The following is a 24,304-nucleotide window of genomic DNA, read 5'->3' as shown; positions in this document are numbered from 1 at the left end:
TCATATTAAAAATTTGATGTTAAATATTAACTTTTGTTGAATTAAATTGAAATAAATGTTAAATTATGAATTCACTACTCATTTTTATTCAGAATAATATAAAAATTATCATTTTATTAAAACATCCTAAATAATTTTAGAGGAAACATTATTTATAGTATAATAAGTTTTTCCCGAGAAAATTAATGCAAATAATATTATAAAATTATGAAGAGCATAAACTATTATAAAATTCAACATTCCTTGGAGTAATTTTGCAATGTACCCAACATATTTTATAATTTTTTAGATTCTCTTAAATATTCTCTTTGCATATTTCCTCTCATACAAAGAAAAAGCCCACTCTTTTTCATAATCAGAATATTTCTTCCAAACTTGTAAGGAATGTGTTTAAAAATAATTCTCTTTTCTCAAAGCAGCCGTGCATTAAGATTTTCAATTGAAAATTATTTATTTTCTTGTGTACGGTTTAAATTTTTTTTGTGCGGAGAATAAGGACGCACTGTATGTACGCACATTTAATTTTTTTTTAAATTATAATAAATAATTTTTGATAAGAATTAAATTAGAATTATTATTATGGATATACCAAAACTTTTCATATATAATAAAAAAATTGCATACATTTAGGAGAATAAGCAAAAATTAAAATAAATGTTAAAATAATGGTCTCCTAGGCGGAAGTGATCGTAGTAAGTGATAAATTCGGCTTGCTGGCAGACAATGTAATATCTTGTATGTTGAATTCCAAGTCCATGTCATAGCGGATTCCAAAGAAACTGGAGGTTGAATAATCTGACGGGGCATGAAAAAATTCTTGAAATTTTACCTGAAGAAGAAAACTTGGGGATACGTGCTACGTACACACAGATATCCCAAAATCAATTATTTCAAAATATGATTTCTGTTCATTGCTACGCAATGCAAAAGCCGAGCAATATCGGGTTATTAAATCGCAAGCAGACAATGTTGACCTAAACTAGATTTCATATGCACGGCGAATCTGATATCTCGTCATCGGGGAAGCTTCGGAGATGTCATAAGAATCGTAAAGGAGAATTGTCTGATTGGCGAACAACTATGAAGTACGAAACGCCCCACTAGCGATATCTGTCCTAGGGGGAGCATTTTTTTTTTTAATTTTATTATACAAGTATTCATAACAATTAACAGTTAACAGAAACGGGAACTCATGTGGGTGGAAAGAATCTCATTACAATAATGCTTGACAATAATATTCTCTCTCCATTCTTAAAATTCTCTCTCTTTTCTTCTCTCACTCACATTTTCTATATTATGAGCTCACCACTATTAATTGTATTGTTTTTTACTTAATTTGTACACAATTCGAATTCCTTGTGCGTAAATAAATTCCAGCATTTTTTAAGATTTTTTTTTTTCAAAATTCAAGAGAATAAAAAAAATAAAACAACAAATTACCTCGAAATTTTTCAGTTAGTTGAACAACACGAAATGCTATAGCAAATGGTATTGCAAATGATAATGCCGCTATCCAAATTCCAAGAATTATCATCTTAGATAAAAATCTTGTTGGTCGTGCTCTATAAATAAAATATGTAAAAAAAATATCAAAATTAATATAAGGATTAAAAAAAATATCAAAATAATTTTATATTTTTATTTTTTTCTATCTGTATATGGGCTGTGACCTCCTTATAAATCGGATTATTTTGATAGAATGAAGAGCGTAGAATTAAAATTTCAAAATTTTCCCATTCCTAAATCTCTTTGTTTTTAAATTCATGGTTTTTTTTTCTTAATCCTTATAGAATTTTATTTCAATTACATGTTGTTTTAAAAATATTTTACACGAGATTTTTTTTCTTTCATGATATTTTCGGGATTTAAGGAAATTGAATTTAATAAGGAACATTTTTTATAGGATTATAATTTTTTAATAGAATTTTAATTATATATGAAATACACACAAACAAATATTTGTAAGTCTTTATCAACTTTAATTAGGCTATGCGTTTGTGGCATTATTACTAATTTTTTTTTTGTGTATTGAAGAAAAAATCGATTAAATTATAACAATTAGGAAATTTGCGACTTCCTCGGTAATTCTAAGTCTTCTCACATATTTCAATACCTGATATAAGCTACTATTTTTTGCCAACTTTATTAAATAATCGAAAATGATTTGAAAATTATCAAATTTGTTGTTGATTTTATAGAAAATCTTATAAGACTCTAGTTTTGCAAAGTTCTTCAGTATATTCAAGTATCTCAAGACTCTTTCAAGAAATTTCCAAATGACCAAAGCACTGATAGCAGTAAACTTTCCCGGGGACATAAATTTTAGGGGGAAATTTGCGGTAGAAAAATTTCGACCAAAAATTTAATTTAAAAAATTTATAATACTGTTTTTCAATTGTATTGTTTTCCAAAATCTGATTTAATTAACACGCTCCCCGCATAGATACCCTAAACCTACTTTAGCCCATTTAGTGTTACGGCTAAATCTCCTCTATTCTCTCTCTTATCCAATTCAGCTTGAATGACACAAAAACTTGCTGAATTTTGTACTAAAGTTTTTATTTAAAATCTAAAATCTTAGACTGATGCGCAATGACATATACATAGCTAATCAATAATCAATAACATAATAAAAATATAATCATGTAATTGTATACGTGCTAGATCATAAATATAATATGATGATATGATCGTAAAAAAAAAAACGTATTATTTGCTTTTCACTTGAAAATTAAATTTTATTCAAATATTTCCCATAAATTTTATTCAAGAAACCATCTTTTTCGAAAGGATGAAAGGATATGAATTGTTTTAGTTATTATTACAAAAATCATAAAACAAATGGTTCAAAAATTCTAGATATCAATTCCGATTTCAATAAAATAAACTTATTTCATATTATTTTTTGGAAATCTGTTCAAACGTTATGAAAATTAATAAAAAATTTTTGCTTTATAAAAAAAATGGCTTGAAAAAAAATTATTACAAAAATTTTCAATAATTTTCTTCATAAGCTTTAAACAACGTATTCATTATTCAATTCTATAGAACTCTATGGAATTCAGATTTATAAAAAATTGGGGAATGATCAAAGAGAAAGAATGTAATTTCTTACTTTCTAGCAATTTTTCTTTTAAATCAAATTTTTAACTGAATTTAAAAATACAATAAAAAATTCTATTATAATTTTTTATTTGATTCTATTAATATTTTCTATTATTAGTTTTCTCTATAATACCAGTAAAATTTTCCAAGACTTTAACCTTCTAAAAATAAAAATATTGAATTTTCTTCTTAAATACAAAAAAAAAATATTTATTTATCCTTTCTCCTCTTTTCGAAACAAAACAAAGAAATAAACCAACAAAGCAAAAACAAAAATATTGTTTGAATTTCCTAAAATTTAATGCAAAGCATCCTGTTCTAGTATTAAAGAAAAAATCAATATTTTTCTATTTGTCTGCCAAAAGAATATAGAAATTATTCAGCAAGATGAAGAAAATTTTCATGAAAATTAAAGTTTTCACAAATTTTAATGATTTCTTTAAGAAAATCAACAAATAATTTTAGTTACTTTGAATCAAATTAATTAATAATATAGACTACAACCTCTTAATATTTAGAGTTTTTCTTGGATAAACCAAAAATATATTGCGGTCTTAAAAGATGAATTTTTTTTCATTCTGTTGAATGGTTTTCATGTATCTCCTATTTTCATACAATAGAGAAGCACGCATTTTAATATTAATGTTTCCTCTTCTCGCTAAAATTTTTGCTCATTTTAATTTATAGAGAAAATTTTGAGATGCCCCCCTGTAAGAAGGTCTTAAATCTATATTAATTTTCCAACACATTAAACTTGTAAAACAAATTTTAAAAATTTAAAATCGAATAAAGCAAAAATTTTTCAAAAAACACGATTTATGCGAGAAATTAAAAAAAAAAAAAAAATCCCCTAAATGTATGCAATTTTTATAAAAAATTATTTTTCTTTAAAAATTACAAGAACAATCCTCTTTGTTTTCTAATTTCCTTTAATTTCCAAAAAACAGAAGTTTATATTAAAAATAAGACCAGGAATGCCTTTAAGTATAATTTTATACAAACACTAGGAAATTAAGAATAATCTCCTAAATATATGCAATTTTCGTTAAATTTTTTTTTTCTTTAAAAAATTACAAGAAAAATATTTTCTAATCAAATATTTTTACTCATACCTTCATATTTCGATAAAATGAAAGAAAAATTAATTAAATTTTATATCCTTATTAATATTACACGTGAAATGTCCTTTAAGTTAATATTAAAAGTAAGACCTTTAAATATAATAAAATTATGGCTCATAAAATTAATATTAAAGCTTAATAAAAATTAATTCTTTCTTATTAAATTTAATAACTAGTTTAAAATCAAACCATAATTAATTTGCTTAAAGAATCGAATTTAATTTTAGGAAATTTTTTTTCTCCAAAACAAAGTGTCCTTTAATTATTCAATTAATTTTAACTATATGGACCCACTGCCCAAACCAAAATTTAATTTTTTTTAAAGGCAATCTCTAAAATGAAGATTATTTCCTCTAGATTTAATATTAATGAGTCAGGATAATAATAAGAATGAAATAAGAATGATGTGTTTTTAAAGTAAAAGGACATCCTAGCAATATTGTAATACTTTTAATTTATTAAAAATTTTATGATTCAAAAGAAATATTTAAAATAGGATAATCTTCATGGTGGTAACACTTTGTATGGTCCATAAAATTAACAACAACAATAAATTATTCTTAAAATAATATGTAGAATTTTTGAAAATATAAAAATGTGACGTCAATTAAAATAATATCGTATAATATGAGCCATAATCTAGGCATATAACTGAAACTTCCCACACAATAATAATTAAGATTGAAAAATGATCATAAAAACCATAGTAATACTGTCTGGAGTCATTGGTTTTTTTAGAAATGCGAGATTAGCAGATCTACAAACGGCCAGATTTTGGCTCTCACAATAGTAGATTCCGCCAGATTAAATTTATTTTTAGAATATAGAAAAAGAACATGCATTTTTTGAGCAAATATGAATGTAGATTCGGTTGCGAAAATTCCTATTACTTGACCTTTGGTTTGTTCACAAAATTTTGCCGTATTGTTAATTGATCTTGTGTTCTTGAATGAGAACAATATTGTGGAGATTCAAGCTTTCTTTATTTCATTTTAAATTTAAATTCTTGTTCATGTCCCTTATATTCCGTTGACATTTTTGGTAATTATTAACGTCTCTCAGTGAGTTTTTAAAATTTAATAATAAATTTAATTATTTTTAATTATGAAATTTAATCTTAAAATTTGAATTACTCAAAAACAAGATTTTTCTCAAAAAAAGCCACCATACTAATTGTTATAATTCGAGAAATACACTATATATAGAGCTAAGTAGACTAGAATTTATTTCAAAGAAAAATTATCGTGGTAAATAATAATTAATCCGACTTTATATAGAGGTATGTGTGTACACCAAATTAATTTCAATTAAACATTAAAATTTTTACTTTAACTCTTTATCCTAAAAACAAAATATTTTTTCTCAAGAAGTTAAGAAATCACGTATAGTATTTAGTACAGCAGTAGACTGAGAATATTATTATCCTTGAAATTATTTTTTTCAAAATAAAGGTAAAAATTTTTAGGCATTTTATATGTAATTAATGAAATTCCCAAATGTCTGCATTAAAAACTTTTCTTATTCTGTTGATTTGTTAAAAATTAAGAAAATAAGAAAATAAAACGTGAAAAATAAACTTGACCTTGATATTACACTTTACTTATAAATACTTCTTTTATATTAATGATCTTACAAGTATCCACATAGATTAACAATATTATACCTTAAAAGTGCAAGCATAATCTTAAACTCTTAGACGGGAATATATCCTTTAAATCCAAAAAACGAAGAACACAGAATTATTGCTGAATTCTGGCCACATCTTTAACTAGAAGCCCAAAAATATCTTCTACAATAAAAGCTTTCAGGAGACTAGTACTAGAGTAACTTTGTTTCTTCTTTTAATATTTAACAATTAATACAGAGAGCCTAATAATTAACCATAATGAAGAATTTTCTAATTAAAAAAAAAAAAAAACTTTTATTTCTTAAAGGATTCTTGAAAATGCTCTCACATTCTACACATTTTAATCTCACATTCAAGACATGTGTGATTGTTAATTAAATCCTCCTTCAAAAATTTGGAAACCAAAAAAAAACAAAGCAATAATAACGAGCATTAAAGGTCTTGAGACTTAAAGAAATTTAAAGAAAATTTTGTGTTTTTTTATTTTTCGTTTTTTTGTTTTTCTCATTTTCAATGACATAAAATCCTTAAATTTATTTTATTTCATGTTTGTTGAGCGTTAACTGTCAATGTTATAACAATAAAGTGAGAATAAGCAAAAAGAGAGAGAGAGAATAAACAAAAATTTTCATTTTGTGGTTTTTTAATTTTTAATTTTTTTTTGTTGCTGTTTTTTTTTTGTTATTGCTGTTTTCGGAATTGATTTCGAAATTACTTTTAATGTTAATGAGTGCATAAATTAAGGAGAATTTTTATTATTGCTATTTTTATTTTATTATCCGGGATAACAATAAATGTTGTTCGTTTTATTAACTACATGTTCCATAATGTATATGCGCATTCGTGTTGTGTAAGTAACTTGGAAAATTTTATATTATTTTGTACTGGAAAAGAAGTATTATATACTAACTAAGCTTCAAACTGTATAATAATAATGTAAAATTCTTTACAATTAACCATAAATTCGGTTGAACCCCCACATATAGACGGAGTTAAATATGTCAATTAATAATTCTAATTGTATGATCGAAAAGTCGCATACTTTATTAGTAATATAATGTTTATGTTAAACTTGAGCTCAGTGATTTGTGAAATTTAGTTTCATAGAATAGTTTGCGTTTACTATAATCTAATTAATTAAAGAATGTAATTGAAGAATAACGTATCACAATACACATATCAAAATCTTAGAATATTATTAAACGTCATCGTTACAACTGGAAGAAGTAAATAAATTTACAAAATGCAAAATGCTATAATATTCCGTGAAAAAACAATACTGTATTTTTTATAAAATTCAATTAAGGATACAAACCGATAGAATAGATTTGTATCTGTAATATAAATATATTTTTAATTTTTTCAAAAATTGCCGGATATCCCATAATTATTTTTAATTTCAATTCTTCTCGGATTGCGTGCAATGCAATAAAATTAATCCACATTTCTTGTCATTAAAGAGAACCTTGTATTTTACGATTTTAAAATTTACGATGTTATATGTTTACGATATTACATTTTACGATATTAATTTTTTACGATATTACATTTTTACGATGTAGAAATTTAAAAATTCCTAATTTATTATTATTATAACGCGATAACTTATTTTATAGACCAAATATTTTGTAATAACTCTAATAATTTATTTATAGGCCAATTATTTAAGAATGTGAAGTAAATTTATTTTTTATTCATATTAAATTACAAAATAATTTCTTTTTTTTTAGTTTATTAAAAAAATCACATTTTTTATTTAAAAATTTGCTAACTAAAGCACAATAATATTTTTATAATTTTTGACTTAATTGCTTCGAACATTATTATTGTAATAATTATTATTTTATATGTATATAATATCCTTGAAAAGATCATTATTGTATGCAATTAACAAATTATTACGCAAAACCTATTGAATATAATTTTGACATGACGAAATTTAATAATAATAAAAAAACAATTAATAAAATCTTTTGATGTTTCATAATTATCATTTTTTTTATATTATTAAGAGTAATAAATTATACAAGATTACATACTTAATATGTACATAATATACATAATAGTATATAATATGTTTTTTTATTATTATTATTATTATTACAGAATATTTTTCATAAAAATTAAAAAAAAGAGAATATATAGAGAAAATCATAAATAACATAGAGCGAGATATTTTTGGTTTTCATGTTCACTTAAGTAGTTTTAGTGAAAAGAACCTTATTCTCTTGCGATTGAAGGAGTAATTTTTTAATATATCTTACGATTTCTAAAAATTGAGATTTTAGAATCTTAATTTAAGAATTGTGTGTCGTCGCTTCTTTTTTTTTTAGTTTCCTCCAAAGGGTATGCAATAAAAAAAATATTATAAACTAAGCCACTATTTTCATTAAAGAAACAAAATTTATATTAAAACTTTAGGTTATTGAATATTTTTAATAAATTGCAAGGATAATTCAAACGAAATTTCACTTTACCGTTTTCTTCATATTTTGTTAAACGTTATGCCAATTCCACCACTAAAATATATTTGTTTTTCATGAAAATTGAATTCGCATTATTGTTATCGTAAAAAAATATTTTAAATTTGAAATGAAAAATTTATAAGAAATTCCCATTTATTTCTCTAATTTCCTCCTAAATGTATGCAACATGATTTTGGTTTTTTATTTCCGCCACTGATGGTTCTAAAAATTTTGCTTTTGACTCATATTATTAAGTATCATCCAGTTCAATGTGCTGTCTTAAAATTTTTGCAAAATTTATTTGCTAGCTAAAGTGCTATTTCCGCAAATTTTATAAAACAGATATTTCACTTTCATTTTAATATAGAAGCAAGTAATTACCAACCTGAATTTTATATATAGTTTAATGGCATTCATATTTAATTTTATATTTTTTAATACATTGTAATAACATTTTACAACATTACATAATTTTTAACAAACTGTTTACATATGTTTAATAATTTTCTATATGCTTAATTAACATTAAATTTGATGTTCAAATAATTATTATTGTAAAGGTATACAACATTATCTAGGTTATTACAAAAAGAAAATGGGTAAATATTCTTTAAGAATATGAGAATATTTCCCGGTGGCAAATGATATAAATATTCTTAATTTTAAAATATGGTTGCTTAAAGCATGCATTCTGAACCCACTAGACTGAAGAATTTTATTTTCCCGATCGGTATCTAATAAAATTTCTGAATTTGCAGAAGAAATCTAAATAAACGGAGTGTATTATACCAGTTTTATTAAGATTAAGACCTTTGTTCAAATTATACAAAAAACTTTCAATGGAATTGTACGAAGTAAATTATCATAAAATTTTATTTGATTATGAAGATATTAACCACATTAATAATCCATTTATTTTCCATAACAATCAATATTTATTGAGAAATAATATTATTTTCTTGGAAGAATTCACAACAGGTGTTTAATATGCATGAAAACAGGTGTATTTTAGAAACATATTTTCTAAATTTTAAAATTTGAACCTTTTAAAAATTTTCTTTTTTCTAGGAAAGTAGAAGTATGTGCAAATATAATTGAATAATATTATGTTAGAATTTTAATATTCTTATAGAATACGATAAACGATATTTAAGATAAATAGTTTGAAAAAACAAATCAGTTTTAATCAAAATATCGTAAAGCACATTTCCTTTAATTAATTGAAAGCATTCCAGAAAAAATAAACAGCAAAGTTTTATTGCAATTTCTTTCTTAAATATAATGTTTCTTATTGCATACTTTTAGGATAAGACATATATAAAAACAATGCGAAAATAAGCTTAGCTAAAACAAAATATTAATATTTCTTTGATAAGGATAAAGTTCTTTGCTATAAAAGCAAAAAATTCGAAAAACTTTAAAATTTCGAAGAAGTTTCTTGCCTTAATCCGAAATTTCGATAATTTTGAAAGGCTATGTTATTTTCCGATAACGCACGAAAGAGTTAAACAAAAACTGATTCAAAATAATGGTAAATTCTAATAAATAATTTGTCTAAATAAAATTTGTCTATTGTACTTTACAGTAGAATTAACTAAGCAGTATTGTATCTAGGTTTGTGGCATTGAAAAATTGTTTTAGATTTTGGTTCAATAAATACTGTAGATGGTACTACTTTCAAAAATCTAACCTCTGGGATAAGACAAAATAGGTCAATGAAAATATTCTTCCCATAATATTGTATTCGTTGTTAAATTTCAATTGAATATCGTAAAAATTACTGAAAACCTTAAGCAAACACAAGAACGGGACGAACAGGCAGAGTAAAACAAAGAAAACTACATTTTATTTTAATTTTTTAAATGAAAATATGACGAAAATATCAAAATTAGTTTATCGTTTCTTTCATTTCACATTTCATTCTCTAATAAAAGTAAGGATTAAAGTATAAGGATTCAACATATCCTTTCCATTTTATGTAAAAATTTTTTTATTTTACATAGTATGCCATTTAAAAATCCCATTTAAAATTAAATAGATATTTTGTAGTATTCATAGAGGTATTTTTTCCCTAATAAAATAAGGATATTAAATAAGGATAACAAAAAAAAAAATTATATTCGCTATCAAATCAATATGCTTAGGTCGCTTAAAATAAAATAAAATTTTAAATACTCTTGTAACATAATTGGGTCGAACCAAATGTAATTATGGATTCTATTTCAGTATTTTTTATGGGATTTTTTTTTGTGGTTTTTATGTTGGAATCAAATTATTAAACTATTTTGTAGACGATTAATCTATTATATAGGAGTAGATTTAAGAAAGAAAAAGGATATTTTAAAATAAATTAATGGTTATCACGTCCTCATCTACTTTTTTGAAATATTTGTAAATTTTGTGGTTTTAAAAGTTTTTGGGTAGTTATTAATAGACTTATTCATTATTCCAAAGAACCTAAGGACCTGAAAATTAAATTTTACTATAATTTTTTATAGAATTGTTGGAAAATGTGCAGATTGAATGATCGAGATTTGGATTTTACCCAAATGCTGATTAAGCAGTGATTGTGTAATTGTTGTGGCAACTTCCTATTCAAAAAGCTTAAAACTCGTGAAAATTCACTGCGTTTATTAAATTATTTACATCAAATTTATTTATGTTTTAAAAATTTGCTATTCGCTATCAACTTCCTAGAAAATTGTAGAACAAACAGAACCAAAAATAAAATCCTATCCGTTGGCATATTTGTTAAATAAGTTTATTATTTATAAAAAATTCCAACCAAAAACAGAAATAGAATAAAGTTTCTTCCTCGTAAAATAAAAATATTTATTCGTTGTTTTTAAACTTAAATTTTTAAGAAAATTTCTTTTTTTAAATTTCTCTTGAAGGCGTAAAATCTTATTTCTCAAACGAATTTTTTTTTTGAATCAAGGCCACATAAATGCATGACAATATCCTTAAAAGTATAATCGGCTTCGTGTATACAAAAATAAATTTCCACTTAATTTTATAAAGATTATAATAATTATAAGAGCAATGAAGTTCTAAAATATTAAAGGAAGTCAGTTTAAGAAAAAATTTAAGGACTAATAATAAAGATTCATCTATAATTTTGGGTAAAATATAATAAAAAAAGTATTTAAGGAAGTTCTGGAAAGTAAATTAACAGAATATCAGCCTGAAAGTAGGCAATTAATATAAGATTTGGATACTTTTTGCAAAACCCCCTTTAGTGTCGGAATTGTCAAAGTCTTGTCTCGTGTTTAAAAGATTAAGGGTATACAATAGAATTTTACTTAAATGCAATTTTAAAGAAGAATCAGCCTAAAAGTAGGCAATTTATATAACATTTCCAATCTTCTTTTACAAGCCTCTCTACTCTCAAAATTTGTTAAACTATTGTTTGGCTTTTGAAGAGATTAAAACTCTACCATAAAATTGTCATTAATTTTAAAGCAACTTTAAATGAAATCAGCCTAAGGATAGGCAATTTTCAATTTATATAATATGTCGCAATTAATGGACGATATTTGTAGAAACGTCTCAGCTGATCAGATTAATTCCTCAAAATTATTGTTTTGTGTTGAAAAGATTAATAAATAGCCATACACTATTTTGTAAATCTAAAAATTTAGATTAAAATATTGATTCTTTTGTTAAGATAACCTACGCAGCTTATACACATGTACACAATTTCCTTAAGTTTCATATAGATATTATATAATAGGTAGAAATGAAAAGAGAATAATTTTATTTTTAATACCTTAAACGCAATTTATTTTATTTTTTTGTATCATATACGCCTTCGCCTACGTATATGCTTTAAAATATTATGTATAAATATTTTTGTAAATTTTTTTTTTATTATATAGCTGAAATTTATGAAGAATAATATTTCTAATAATATAGAATCGTTAGCTACCTACATCTTGATAACTTATTTAATACCTACATGCATATATTATACACCTAATGCGAGGACATAACATAGGCACTCAATTTTCTTTATATTATGTATACAATTATACGACTATAATATTGTTATGAAAGTTATATGCGTAACAGTGAAATGCACTATGAAGTGCTACCATGTAATTCGTAATAATATAAATATGATGAGTTTTTTGCTTCTTTTCTTTTTCAAATATTGCTGAGATTTTGACTACCCCCCCTCTCTCTCTCTCTCTCTCCACTCTCCTTTTCAATCCAATTAGAGAGAAGTGATAAAATTATAATTCTTGGTATTATTTTCAATATAATGATAGACTAAAGAAGATGTGATGAGAAAAGTAATTTTCTCTCTTCCCTAGTGATGATTCTGAGAATTTCTGAGAATTTACCTTCTTCAGTTTATATTTTGGAGAAAATAAAATTAAATTTTTTGCATAAAAATTTTTTTTCATAACTTAAATTTTTTAAATTATTGTGATCTACTGTCTTTATAGTAATAAAGTAATTGTGAGTTTATTACAAATACTTGTTGCGTACTTCTTATTGCGACGAATACATTTTAAAATATTTAAAGAGTATGAAAAGCATTCATATAGAAATTAAAAATTCTTTAAGAACGAACTCTTGGTAATTTTTGAGAGAAAATAAAATTATAGAAATTTAATAGGAAAAAATTTAAATATTTATTTTTTTTTGTATACTTACCTCAACGGATTAATTATAGCACGATGACGGTCAACAGCTATCGCTGTTAATGTAAATACTGATACATTAACACTAACAGCTTGAACGAATGGACAAAATGAGCACATAAATTCCGGTAAATGCCATTTTTGTAATAGTGCTGCTTGAAACTGTATATAGAAAAATAAAAAGAAGAAAAAAATTTATTAATAATGAAAAATTTAGAATTCAATGAAAATAAAATTTTACTGAAAAGCAAAAAGCTAAAATTTTAAGCAGTTAGTGACAATTATAAAATTTCCTGATATCTTCGCCTCTTTAGAAATTATTGTAGCTCCACAAAACTTTCAAGAATAACAAAATTTTTGTATTTCAATTCTAGGTCTTTTACTTTTCACCTTAGTTATGGCTAGAACGTGTCTATTACTTGAATACTTCAATTTATTTGTTTTTCATCCTGAAGATATGCAATATATGGTAACAATTTATATTGCTTTTTAAATAAAATCTATTTTATTTACAACTCTCACAATCACTCTCAATTCATGATTTTTCTTTTGAATTTCATAAATAATTTTTTTTGGGGGTATGGGGGGAATTTCGCCTAAATATATGCTTTTCGTTGTATTTTCTCTTAATTTTACCTTGAACTGGAATTCTTGTCCTTAAATGTCAAATTCAAATTGAAAGAATATACATAATTTCGGTTCACATCAAAATTGAAATGTTTTTTTCGTTATTTTTACATATTTATTTTTAATTTATACAAGTAAAGCCACTTACACGAAATATTAAATACGTTTATTGAACTCACTTCTTGATGGTCTTGGTATGAGAAAATCAAGTTCACATCAATAATAAAATGGGAAGAAAGGGGTGGGAGAATTCACAAAGTTAAGTGAACTTATTGGGAATCAATTTTTTTTGCAATTTTTGAATAGAAAATATTTTTTATCATTTCAATGTCCTTAAACCTAAAACAGAATATTTCAAAATCATCACAGAATTTAACACGAAATCAATGTGATTTTGTTTTTGTTGTTTTTATCGATCTCATTTTAATGAAGCAAGAGAATCAGAAGAGAACATTCTAAACATTAACATTATGTTATTGAAAATTATACACCGAAATCGCGTTTCTTTGGAAAAACTCAATGATAACAAATGGAAAGGAAAGCCAGAGAAGGTGTTAAGTTGTTCAGCCTACATTTAAAGCTCTGAATGCTTTAAATAAATTTAATGGTATTGTTACTATGGCTTTTGCTATAAAATTCATCTACAACACCATTGAGAACAGAGATAACAGAGAAACACAGTTTGATTTCTTGTCACGAGATTTCACGCACCAGAAATTTCACGTACCAAAAATTTTAGTATTACAAAATGGAGGTGTGAATTAAATATAATAACGCTTGCAAAATGAATTAAATTTTAAGTAGGAGTGACCCTATACTTTTATATTTTTTTTATTTTACACAAGTTGATAACCGAAGCTAATTCCATAAATTGTTCCTTATATATTATTCAATCAATCAAACAATCAATCTTGTAGATTGTCTGCCATTAATTTTGTACAAGGGTTCTGATTTCTTTTTTAATGTTTTAACAAAATTTATATTATACTTATTCATATATGGGTATTTCAAGTTAACCAAAAATAAATTTTATTGCTTTTATGTGATTCAGCCTCAATCAAGAAAATCAAAATTTATAATGCAATCAGAAGGAAATTTTTTTATACAAGGTGACTAATATTTGATGCAATTATTAAATGTTCGAAAAAGTATTCATGGGTATTGATAATTTTCGAGCAGTTAAGCAATTAATGCCTCTCTCTGTTGATTAACGCGACTTTAATTTGTATTTTACCGCAAATCTGCTAGCAGATAGCTTTTATTCTGATTTTCAATTTCGATTTCTTGAATATTCAATTTAGCTCTGTTACGAGCTTCTTGCCTTACTACAAAAGAGGGAAAATATACCTATTGTATGTAATTTTAATAGTTTTGAAATTTTTGTACACCTAAAATGGGGGACCCCTTGTAATAAAATGTCAAATTTCAATTTTATTACTCTATATAATTCAATACATTATTTGGGATGTAATATTTTACTTATGAGCTAAGCATTTTTGATGAACATTATCACTATAACCAACAAAATTTTTAATTGAATTTGCATTTATATAGGGTGATTTTTCTGTGTTTAGCCTTTTGTATTTTATCAAATGTTCTCACCACTCAAATATTCTCAACAATTGAATGTTCTCACCATTGTTTATCTGTTTTACCCTGAATAGATCGTGAAATTCAAATTAACAAATTGAATTGAACATTCATTTCAATAAATAGTCCGTAAGCTCTCCTTCCGGTGCAGTTTCAATTCCAAATATTTGTAAACAACATTGAATAGGTTTTTATTAATATTTTGACAAAAATATACCAAAAAAATGCTCCAAATATAGGACCCCTTGGGTCAACATTTACTTTTTCTTTACTCACAAAAACAAATTGCTTAAAAAATCACCCCTTAGTTTGTTTCTGATTAATTTCAATCCCAGTTTGATATTACATGAATAAAATTTTATTTTAATGTCTAAATTGTTATTTTTAGATTTGTTATAAACACACGTACACACAAATATACGCATGTAATAAAAAACAATACACATGTAAATAATGAAGTGTAAAATATCACCATTTAGAAGTACAAAATGGCTAGACCACAAAAAATGAATTTGGACAAAAAAATTTTTTTTCGACAGTGCACAATCAATAATAAATAGTCGATAACGTTTAAGCAACTGCCACTTGTCAAACAAAGAAATTATTTTAAATGTATTTGCAACGGATACCCTTCTCCGGTGGGTTGAGGAGTAGAAAATACTTACAGCACACATGCCAGTGATACCATAATGGACACGGAATGAGGGTTCTCTGGTCGACGGCTGGCCCTAAAAGGAAGGCAGTATCTTAACAAAGCTTGGGTCATTGAGCAAGTACAATAAAATAATACGAAATCTGCAATATAATACGATTATAAATGCGGTAGGGGTATTTACCAAAATATTAGGCTAAAGTATCCTAATATAGATCTTCCAGTAGTTCGAGTCTGACTTGCTCTGTCTCTCGATGATTTTTAATATCAGAGAAAATAAGAAAATTAGTCATACCGATTGTTCCCTAATACATGTATTAGGAATAGGGGATAAGTTTAAGGTTTTGACTGATTTAAATTTGATTTTCACCATAGGCGAGTTAAAATTCAAGAAAGAGAATTTTATAAGCAAAATTATTAGTATTTACATTAATTCGATATCAACATTTTAAATTTATTTCACAGACGGCACAAACTGCGGTTCAATAAAATATGAGATGGAAATATTTACGGAAATACGACAAGATGAAAAGGAAATTAAAATGGAAATTGATTAAATTTTATTCGTTTAATTAAATTTTCTCTTTCTTTCTCATGCGTTTGTGATCTTTGATTCGGAAAAATTTTATTCCATTGCATACGTTTGTCGCACTTAAAAAGAATCCCTTTAAAAGGTTTCTCTTGTTTTCTCAATTGTGCAAGTGTGTAAAGTGAAAATTCTGAATAAATCATTCATTTATGGTTTCATATTCTTTTGTTATGTAAAGATTACAATGTCACGGTAATGGAATCGGGAATAAAATCGATAATTTTTATTATTTTCTCGGTTTTACAATCTTATTTAATGTGACATGTTTCGTATATAATTGAATTGATGAAGGCGTAAAAATGATTAACAGGTGCATGCATTTAAAACAGGTAGCTAGTAAATATTTTGCAATTTTTGTTTATTTAAACAAAATGAAAACAAAAGATTTGTGTAGGTTTTCACTCTTGAAATTATTGTTTTTAATTTAAATAAGATTTTATTTATTTTTAATGAAAATATTTTTGAAATTGTATACAAATAGAATGTAATCAGATTATGCTATTAACGAGTTTCCTAGGTTATATAAATATTAGGTATTCATAAGAAAATCATGAAACTGCTGAAAGCTTCTTGAAATTTTGGGGGAAAAAAATTATAACAACTTTTATGGTTTATAGATGAAGTTTGTTCGCACTCATTCACGATATTAAATGCACAATATTAAGAGAGTTTCGTCTCAACTGGAAAATATGTAAACAACTAGACTTGTTAGTTGCCTCCTCCTTAAAGTTTAAATTAAATTCTCGCTAGAGTAAACGGCGGACGAATAGAAGAGTTTGTTATATTAACAGATTCTTCAATTGCAGTAACCCCATTCGGAAAATGTATTACCTCAAAAGCCACATAAATTATGGACTACCTAATGCTACTTGTCCGATAATTTGGTATTTTGGATTCAGAAACTTTTAATCAATTTCAATGCCAACGTCTCTGGATTCTTGATTAAAATTAGGTTGTTATAAGTTGCAGCTGTACAAGATCTATATTAACTCCTTAGTTCGCATTTCAACTATCCGGAAATTAAAAATTGTCAGACGGAAAAGGAAATCTAGAGTTAAAATGCTTCATAGTTACCGGTAACATACATTTTAAAAATTTATTAATGGTGTGGTTCTTATGCTTCGAAAACTTCTATTCTTTCAATAAAATAACGAAATATTTGCGTTAATGCCAATCATTGCTACAACAAATACCCATTGCAAATATTTATGACTGTTGCATAACACTAGGAGCAATTTTAATTATTTTAGTTATTAGACAAAACTTATGGTAACTATTTTTGTGATATTGTTACTTACTACTTAGTCTTTAATGTTATCTTAAATATAACAGTATTTAACAGTTATTTAACATGAAAATCACATATCTATAAATTTTATATCGTAAAAAGTATACCTGCAATCATTTTGAATTATTTTCTTAAAAATGACAAAAATCATTATTTAAATAAGAGGAACCGTTCGTTCCTCTTATTTTAAAAGTCGTTAAGAAACCCTATTGACACTGTTTATTAGTACATTTTTTTGAGTTAAAGCTAATTTTCCTCCATAGTATCCGAACCGGTGCGAAAGCCAGACTAATCACATGACGCCGAACACGTTTGAAGTGGTTGGACAAGGTTGACCCCGGAGATTTAGTGTTGACCCCGGTGGCTTAGTGTGGTTCAACATAAAAATGACATAATAGTCATTAATATTAACCGTTATCTAAAACCCGATTTGTTTATATTTCTGGTACCGTTTCTTTTCAAGACAATTTCATTAGAAAAATTTTTTTTTTCACTTCACATCCTCCCGAGTGTTACCTCTTGAAACTAATCAAATTTGTATTTTCAGCCCCTTATATTTCCGAAACTGCTCCAAAAGTAAACGGCTAACAGTTCAAGGGAAAAGTGCTGCTTTACAATCTTTAATTCAATTTTATTCAATTTATTTTCCGGTAATGTGTTTTTCATTAATTTCCTGTATTATTTTATTTCGAAATCATATACAAACACATACAATTGACTAAATAGGAAATTTAATAAAAAAAATATTTAAATATAAAATGATAAAATAATGCTGATTTTTTTAAAGATTTTCTCACCTGAAATGGTACACAAAACATTCCAATGATAACATCAGCTAATGCTAAATTTGCAATATACATATTTGTAACAGTATGCATTTGACGTGTTGTTGCTACAACCCATATAACTAATGTATTACCAACAATAGCAATAAAACTAATGACACCATAAAATATTGACAATAAGACGATTATTTCAGCTGGAGCTGAGTACATTTTCTCTGAAAACGAAAAAAGAAAAATATAATATTATGTTTATAAATTTTCATAAGAATTTTCCTATGAAATAATAATATGTGTGTGATGACAGTAAAATCTATGTTATTTATATTGCCTATATAAACATAAATACACAGAAGTTCAAAAATAATATAAAATTTATTTTGTCAAATTGCTATACTGATTTCGATAAAATATTACAAATTAATAGGATATTATAGGATGTCAATTGGTTAATGTTTGCTGATATGAGAATTTATGACAGTAGATAAAATAATAGTAATATGTATGAAAATTATGCCATGCAAATGGCACTTACATAACAATAAAAAATATCTTTATAGTATATGTATAGGTTTAGAAAATGAAAACGAAATCTTTTTGTGCCGATATCATCGTTCTGATAAGAATTTCCGTAATAATTTTTCAATTTGTTGTTTCTTTTTATTTTATCTGTTATCAGAAATTTCGAAAAAATTATTGCTGTAATGTTTTCTGTTATGAATATTAAATACATAAAGTATTCTATATAGTCATGCGGTGCCATGTACTAGCGCCTAGATTTACGTTAGTAAGAAAAAGAAATGCTCCACAACAGGTTTCCATCATAACCGTTCAGAAGATAGAACATTCTGAAAGGCAAAATTAGGCTATAATTTTGTTCGGTATAACGGTATTAGGCTTGTGTTCGGTATAGGTTCGGTATTAGACTTGTGTTCCGTATAACGGTACTTTTAGCCTATGTATGTGTTCTGTATGACGATACTTTTAGCTTAGGTATGCGTCAGGTGATTCCATTTATTCCGTCGGTATTTAACAAACTTGCAAAAAATTAAAGCACGTTGAAGGCTTTCTTAATTTTTAAAAAGTTTGGAAGACTGCATTATTATTTGAAAGAAAAAAATTACTGTTATCTAAGGGAAGAATCTAAAAAAAATTATCAGTCATTCATTTTTTTAACAGTTCGGGTATCTAAATTGAAAGCACAGTAAAGTTTTATGATTTTGCAATAGCCAATTGCACAGCTTTCTAGTTAAAATTTAATAGTACTGTTATACCTAACACAGTCCAAATTAAGGCATACTTTTTATTAGAGCAATTAAAATAATACAAAACTGCCTTCAAGAACCCACTTAGAAGAGTGCTTTAAGAATTCTTACCTCCTAAACTAGTTGCAGTCGGGATCTATTGTTAAAACAATTCTTATCTATACTAACAAAGATCTATACGCTCATATATGGATGCACCACTATTTAAAACACCCAGTATATATAATTTTAGTAACACAATTGTTAATTTATATAAGAATTATCAAAGGTGTCTAATTTTGTTCCATAATATAGCAATAAATAACAATATTAGGAATCTCTTTAGGGATTTTTCGAAAACTTCTACCAAATAACATGTGTTCTATGATATTGCATCTTATATGATACGAAAAAATTTTGAAAATCTTCAAATATGTTTTCCATCTAATCTAGAAGAAATTCAACCCTTTTAATTAAATTTTTTTTATTTAAATTTTCAATTAAATAACAAAATGGTTCCCATAAATGATTTGCACGCCTTAATAGCATTTAAGGTAAGAAAATAAAATTTTAAATTTTAATAGCATCTAAAATTTTAATTAATAAACATAAATTTCCTTAAAGGAATTATCACCTTCACTTAAAAGGTACGTTTGTTTTTTAATCCTTAATAATGGGCAAAATTAAAAAATACCAGAGCCCCAGTTCTCTAAAATATTAAGAAACTCTTTTACTTTTATTCACATTGTAAAATTTTGCGAACTTAAAAAAAAGAAATTTCAAATAAAATTTTTTAAAGACCTTTTAAATAGGATAAAATGGAAAAAATTTCCCATACCTTAAATTGAACCTTGATTAATATTCTTTCATTTTATTTTTTGTCAGACAGAAAGGTTTTGTAGTATAGAAGAAAAAGGAAACCTATAAGCAATCAAAAAAACCTCAAAAAACCAGTAAATTAAATTCAATCTTCTATAGCAAGAGTAGAATACAAAAAAATTTAGTTTTCCTATACCCAAATATAATGGTTTGATAAATTTTTAATTAAAATTAATATTAAAAAAATATTATGTAAGAAAATAAATCAACTAAATGGTAGTGAATAGTTAAAGGAAAATGTTCTAGTTATCTACATTAACAGCCACCTTGTTGCTATCATGGGAATCAAATTTAATATTTTTAAGTGTAGGCACAAACCATAATTTTACTAAATATTGCTTCTCATAAATGAAATATTTCTAATTAATTGTAAGACTGGCGTAACAATGAACTTGAATTAAAATTATTAATGCTCATCTCAAATATTCAATGTTATATTGCGTGTTAATAAATTCAAACCACTTCTTGTTTATAAGCAGAAGAGCATTTCTTGAGTATTTTTTCTCATTTTCTACTTTGGCCTACTTACAGTTTACAGAATTAAACCATATTTCACCGGCTAGCTAATTTTATATACGGAGAATTCAAATTATTTTAATTTTATGTTAAATCGACTAGAGTAGTAGTTTGTAATAGTTTCGTACTGTAATATTTTAAGGAAGGGAGAATAAACATAAATAGTACAACTGGGTATATAGTTTATAGTGATGGACAGCAGACAATTTTTGTAATTACACAAAGAACTATATTTTTTGTGGGGCGCTAGTGAGTTTTTTTTTAAGTTTTTTTAATTTAAAATGGCGCAAATCAAAAAAGAATGAGTTCTATTGTGTAAGTACAAAAATTGTCTTTGGTATATCATAATAAACTATATTATATACAATGGTAGTACACAGAAAATAGAGGGATTGAATTGTTAAAACCAAAATTAAATTAAAAATTTTCGGAAATCATGCAATTCGAGACGAAACAAATACCTCAAAATCAATAAATTTCTAAAGGAAAAAATTTACCCCTAAAATTATGCAATATTATTATGAATAGTAATCTCAATTTATTTAGCTCTCATTTGTACATTTAATGAGTAATCTTTCATTTTAAGAGACAAAAATTATTTATCTAGGGTATTTAATCTTTTATTAAGAATTAAATTTAACTATAAAAAATCAAGATTCAGATGAAAATAACATTAACCTTAAACGTAAAAAATTTATTTAATTAATTAAAAATCTGCCAACATTATTTTAGAAAATTGTCGCCTCAGGTGTAAAATTTTTATTTACCACAACAAACAAAAATTTAATTGAATAGTAAATTATTTGAAAATTAGATAAAAAAACAATAACTACAATAAAATTTTATTGTAGAACCAACATTTAATTTTAATATTCAATAATATGGCGGTTCTATTAGAAGTTAGCAAATGCTGCACACCACAGTATTCTACAGAATCAATTAATTTTTAATTCATTTTTTAAATTAATTGATTAAAAATTAAATTATTAATAACATTTTGAATGGAAATTTGCTCTAATAATCAATCTGACTACTAAAATATTAATTTTATGGAAATTGAAACTAAATAATAATTTATTCGAGCCCTGGCTGCAAACCAATAGTTTATGTGAAACAAGAACTGTACACAATTATTTTAATAGTGTAAGCTCTGAAAGCAAAAAGTTGAAAAAGCACAACGAAGGCTTTTTAAAAATTATAGCGTAATACTGTGCTAAATTACAACGTAATACTATGCTAGAATAGTTATATCTCATTGGTTAACAGCAATCTGGAAGGTTAATTTCGATTCTAACTGAATGATTTCTACTTAATGCTAGATAAATTAAGCTGAAATAATTGAATACTATAAAGAAATTAGTTAAAAATTTTTAAAACTTACCAAACTCCAGTTCATCTGTTTCAGTTTCCATGGTCTCATTAGAGTTAGGATTTCCAAATAATTTCAATAATTCATACATTGTTGAATGGTATAAAATTTTTTCGCCACCTACTTTAAAATTCTTTTCACAATACTTTCACTTTTTATTCTTCACAATATAATTTATCACCTTCACCAGAAAAATAAATGCTTCTTTCCTCCTTTTGTTTTTAAAATAACATTTCTCTTTTCTTTCTATTTTTATATAGCTACTGAAAAATTTCAAAAATATCCTTGAAGCACAAAATATACAATCAGCAATAATGGTAAAGTAGACATTTAAATTTAATGAAAGTAAAATTTACAGCAGGTTTTCTACCGAATAACTTTGTGAAGAATGACTTTTTGACTTGAATTTCAATTTTCAATTATATCTGATGTGCGATGAAAAAATATTGGATACGCGAAATATTCGAGCACTTATTTAATTTGTTATTGTTTTTATTTGCAAATAAAATTCGTTGTGTAGGTTTTCCTTAAGTATAAATAATAGGAAAAATATAATGTAGAGGAACTGTGAAGTGGAAGACATGTCATTGAACGGGATAATACAATAATAAAAATTATATCCTCCTGGATGTTTATATTGTGTTTCCCAAGCTATGTTATATTGTTGTATCCCTGGAATAGAAATTAAAAATAAAAGTAAATTATTTTGTTTTCGAGGAAAAAGTTGTATAAAATAAATAAAATAAAATATTTTTCTTATAAAATAGAAAAAAATTAATAAAAATTTTCAAAATTCATGCAATTTCAGGTGAAATAAATGGTATAAAATGAATTTTCTTAAGAATACTTTTTTATAGTTATTAATAAAGTTAAAACATGTTAAATTCAAGATCACGATTGAGAAATTGGAATAGAAATGTGTGACTGAAAAGCCCAATGTTTTCAATTGATGTTCGTGGTCAAAAAACATTTGCACGATTACCGAAATATTCATTACTTTTACAACTTTGCGAGGTTTGGGTGACTTAAACAAAGTGACAGGCCAGTTGCATCTGCTAGAGTAAAAAATAACCACGAGAAAGCACATTAATTCAGTGGTGTCCACTTTTTCTCGTTCAATTTATCTACATTCAAAAATTCCCATTTTTTCCCCTTTCCAAATCCTATTTTTACCCACATAATTTCCCCTTGAAATTTTTTACTTATACACATTCATCTAGCATTGTACTTAAATAAAAAATGTATTTATACATTTAACAAAACAAAAATATTGAATTTATTCAATTACATAAATTAATTTATAATGTCTAGTTAAAATGATTCTTTCATATTGTAATACATATATGAAATACTACATTAGTTTAAGAGCTTCAAATTGTTGGACTTTTTATTCTTGATCAAGTGTCACTAATTAGAGAATAAGTAAATTAGAAAAAAATATAATTTCAATGGAATTTCCCAAGATTTTTCTCTTTTTCCCCTCCAAGCTTCAAAATTCCCTCAAAATGGGAAATTTCTCACGACACGGCAAAACTATGTTAAATTTACTTCAATCACCTCAAGTCGAGAAATTCATTAAAAGTTGAGGTTCTAGCAAATATTTTGAAAATTTCAGAGGCCCTTAAATGGAGAAATTACTATTGCAGAAGGTCAATTTATTTCGGAAGAAATTTTTGGGAAATTCTTCAAATTTCTTTTAAACTTCAGTTAAAATTCTGAGATGACACCGAATTTACTTGCGTTGTACAATATCCCGTTGAATATCCCGAATTCGTTATTTTGTCTTACTGTTCGTTTCGAA

General features: G+C 25.4%; 1 protein-coding gene across 1 annotated transcript in view; it reads right to left on the bottom strand.

The window, feature by feature from the left end:
- The window catches only part of LOC129606955 (tachykinin-like peptides receptor 86C), a 41,370-nt gene extending 18,732 nt beyond the window's left edge, over window positions 1-22,638 (bottom strand). Inside the window, exons 1-4 of the mRNA XM_055517605.1 lie at window positions 22,516-22,638; window positions 18,511-18,713; window positions 12,981-13,129; window positions 1,441-1,562 (exon numbers count right to left, since the gene is read on the bottom strand). Of these exons, the coding sequence (XP_055373580.1) occupies window positions 1,441-1,562; window positions 12,981-13,129; window positions 18,511-18,713; window positions 22,516-22,594 (553 nt within the window). The 5' untranslated portion in view covers window positions 22,595-22,638. The remainder of the gene's footprint in view (window positions 1-1,440; window positions 1,563-12,980; window positions 13,130-18,510; window positions 18,714-22,515) is intronic.
- Between the last annotated feature and the right edge of the window lie 1,666 nt (window positions 22,639-24,304).

This window comes from Condylostylus longicornis, unplaced genomic scaffold (genome assembly GCF_029603195.1).
Source record: "Condylostylus longicornis isolate FDR11 unplaced genomic scaffold, ASM2960319v2 ptg000022l, whole genome shotgun sequence".
In the NCBI taxonomy this organism is placed as follows: domain Eukaryota; kingdom Metazoa; phylum Arthropoda; class Insecta; order Diptera; family Dolichopodidae; genus Condylostylus; species Condylostylus longicornis.
The sequence above is the reverse complement of the archived record's forward strand: the minus strand, read 5'-3'. Positions and strand labels throughout refer to the sequence as shown.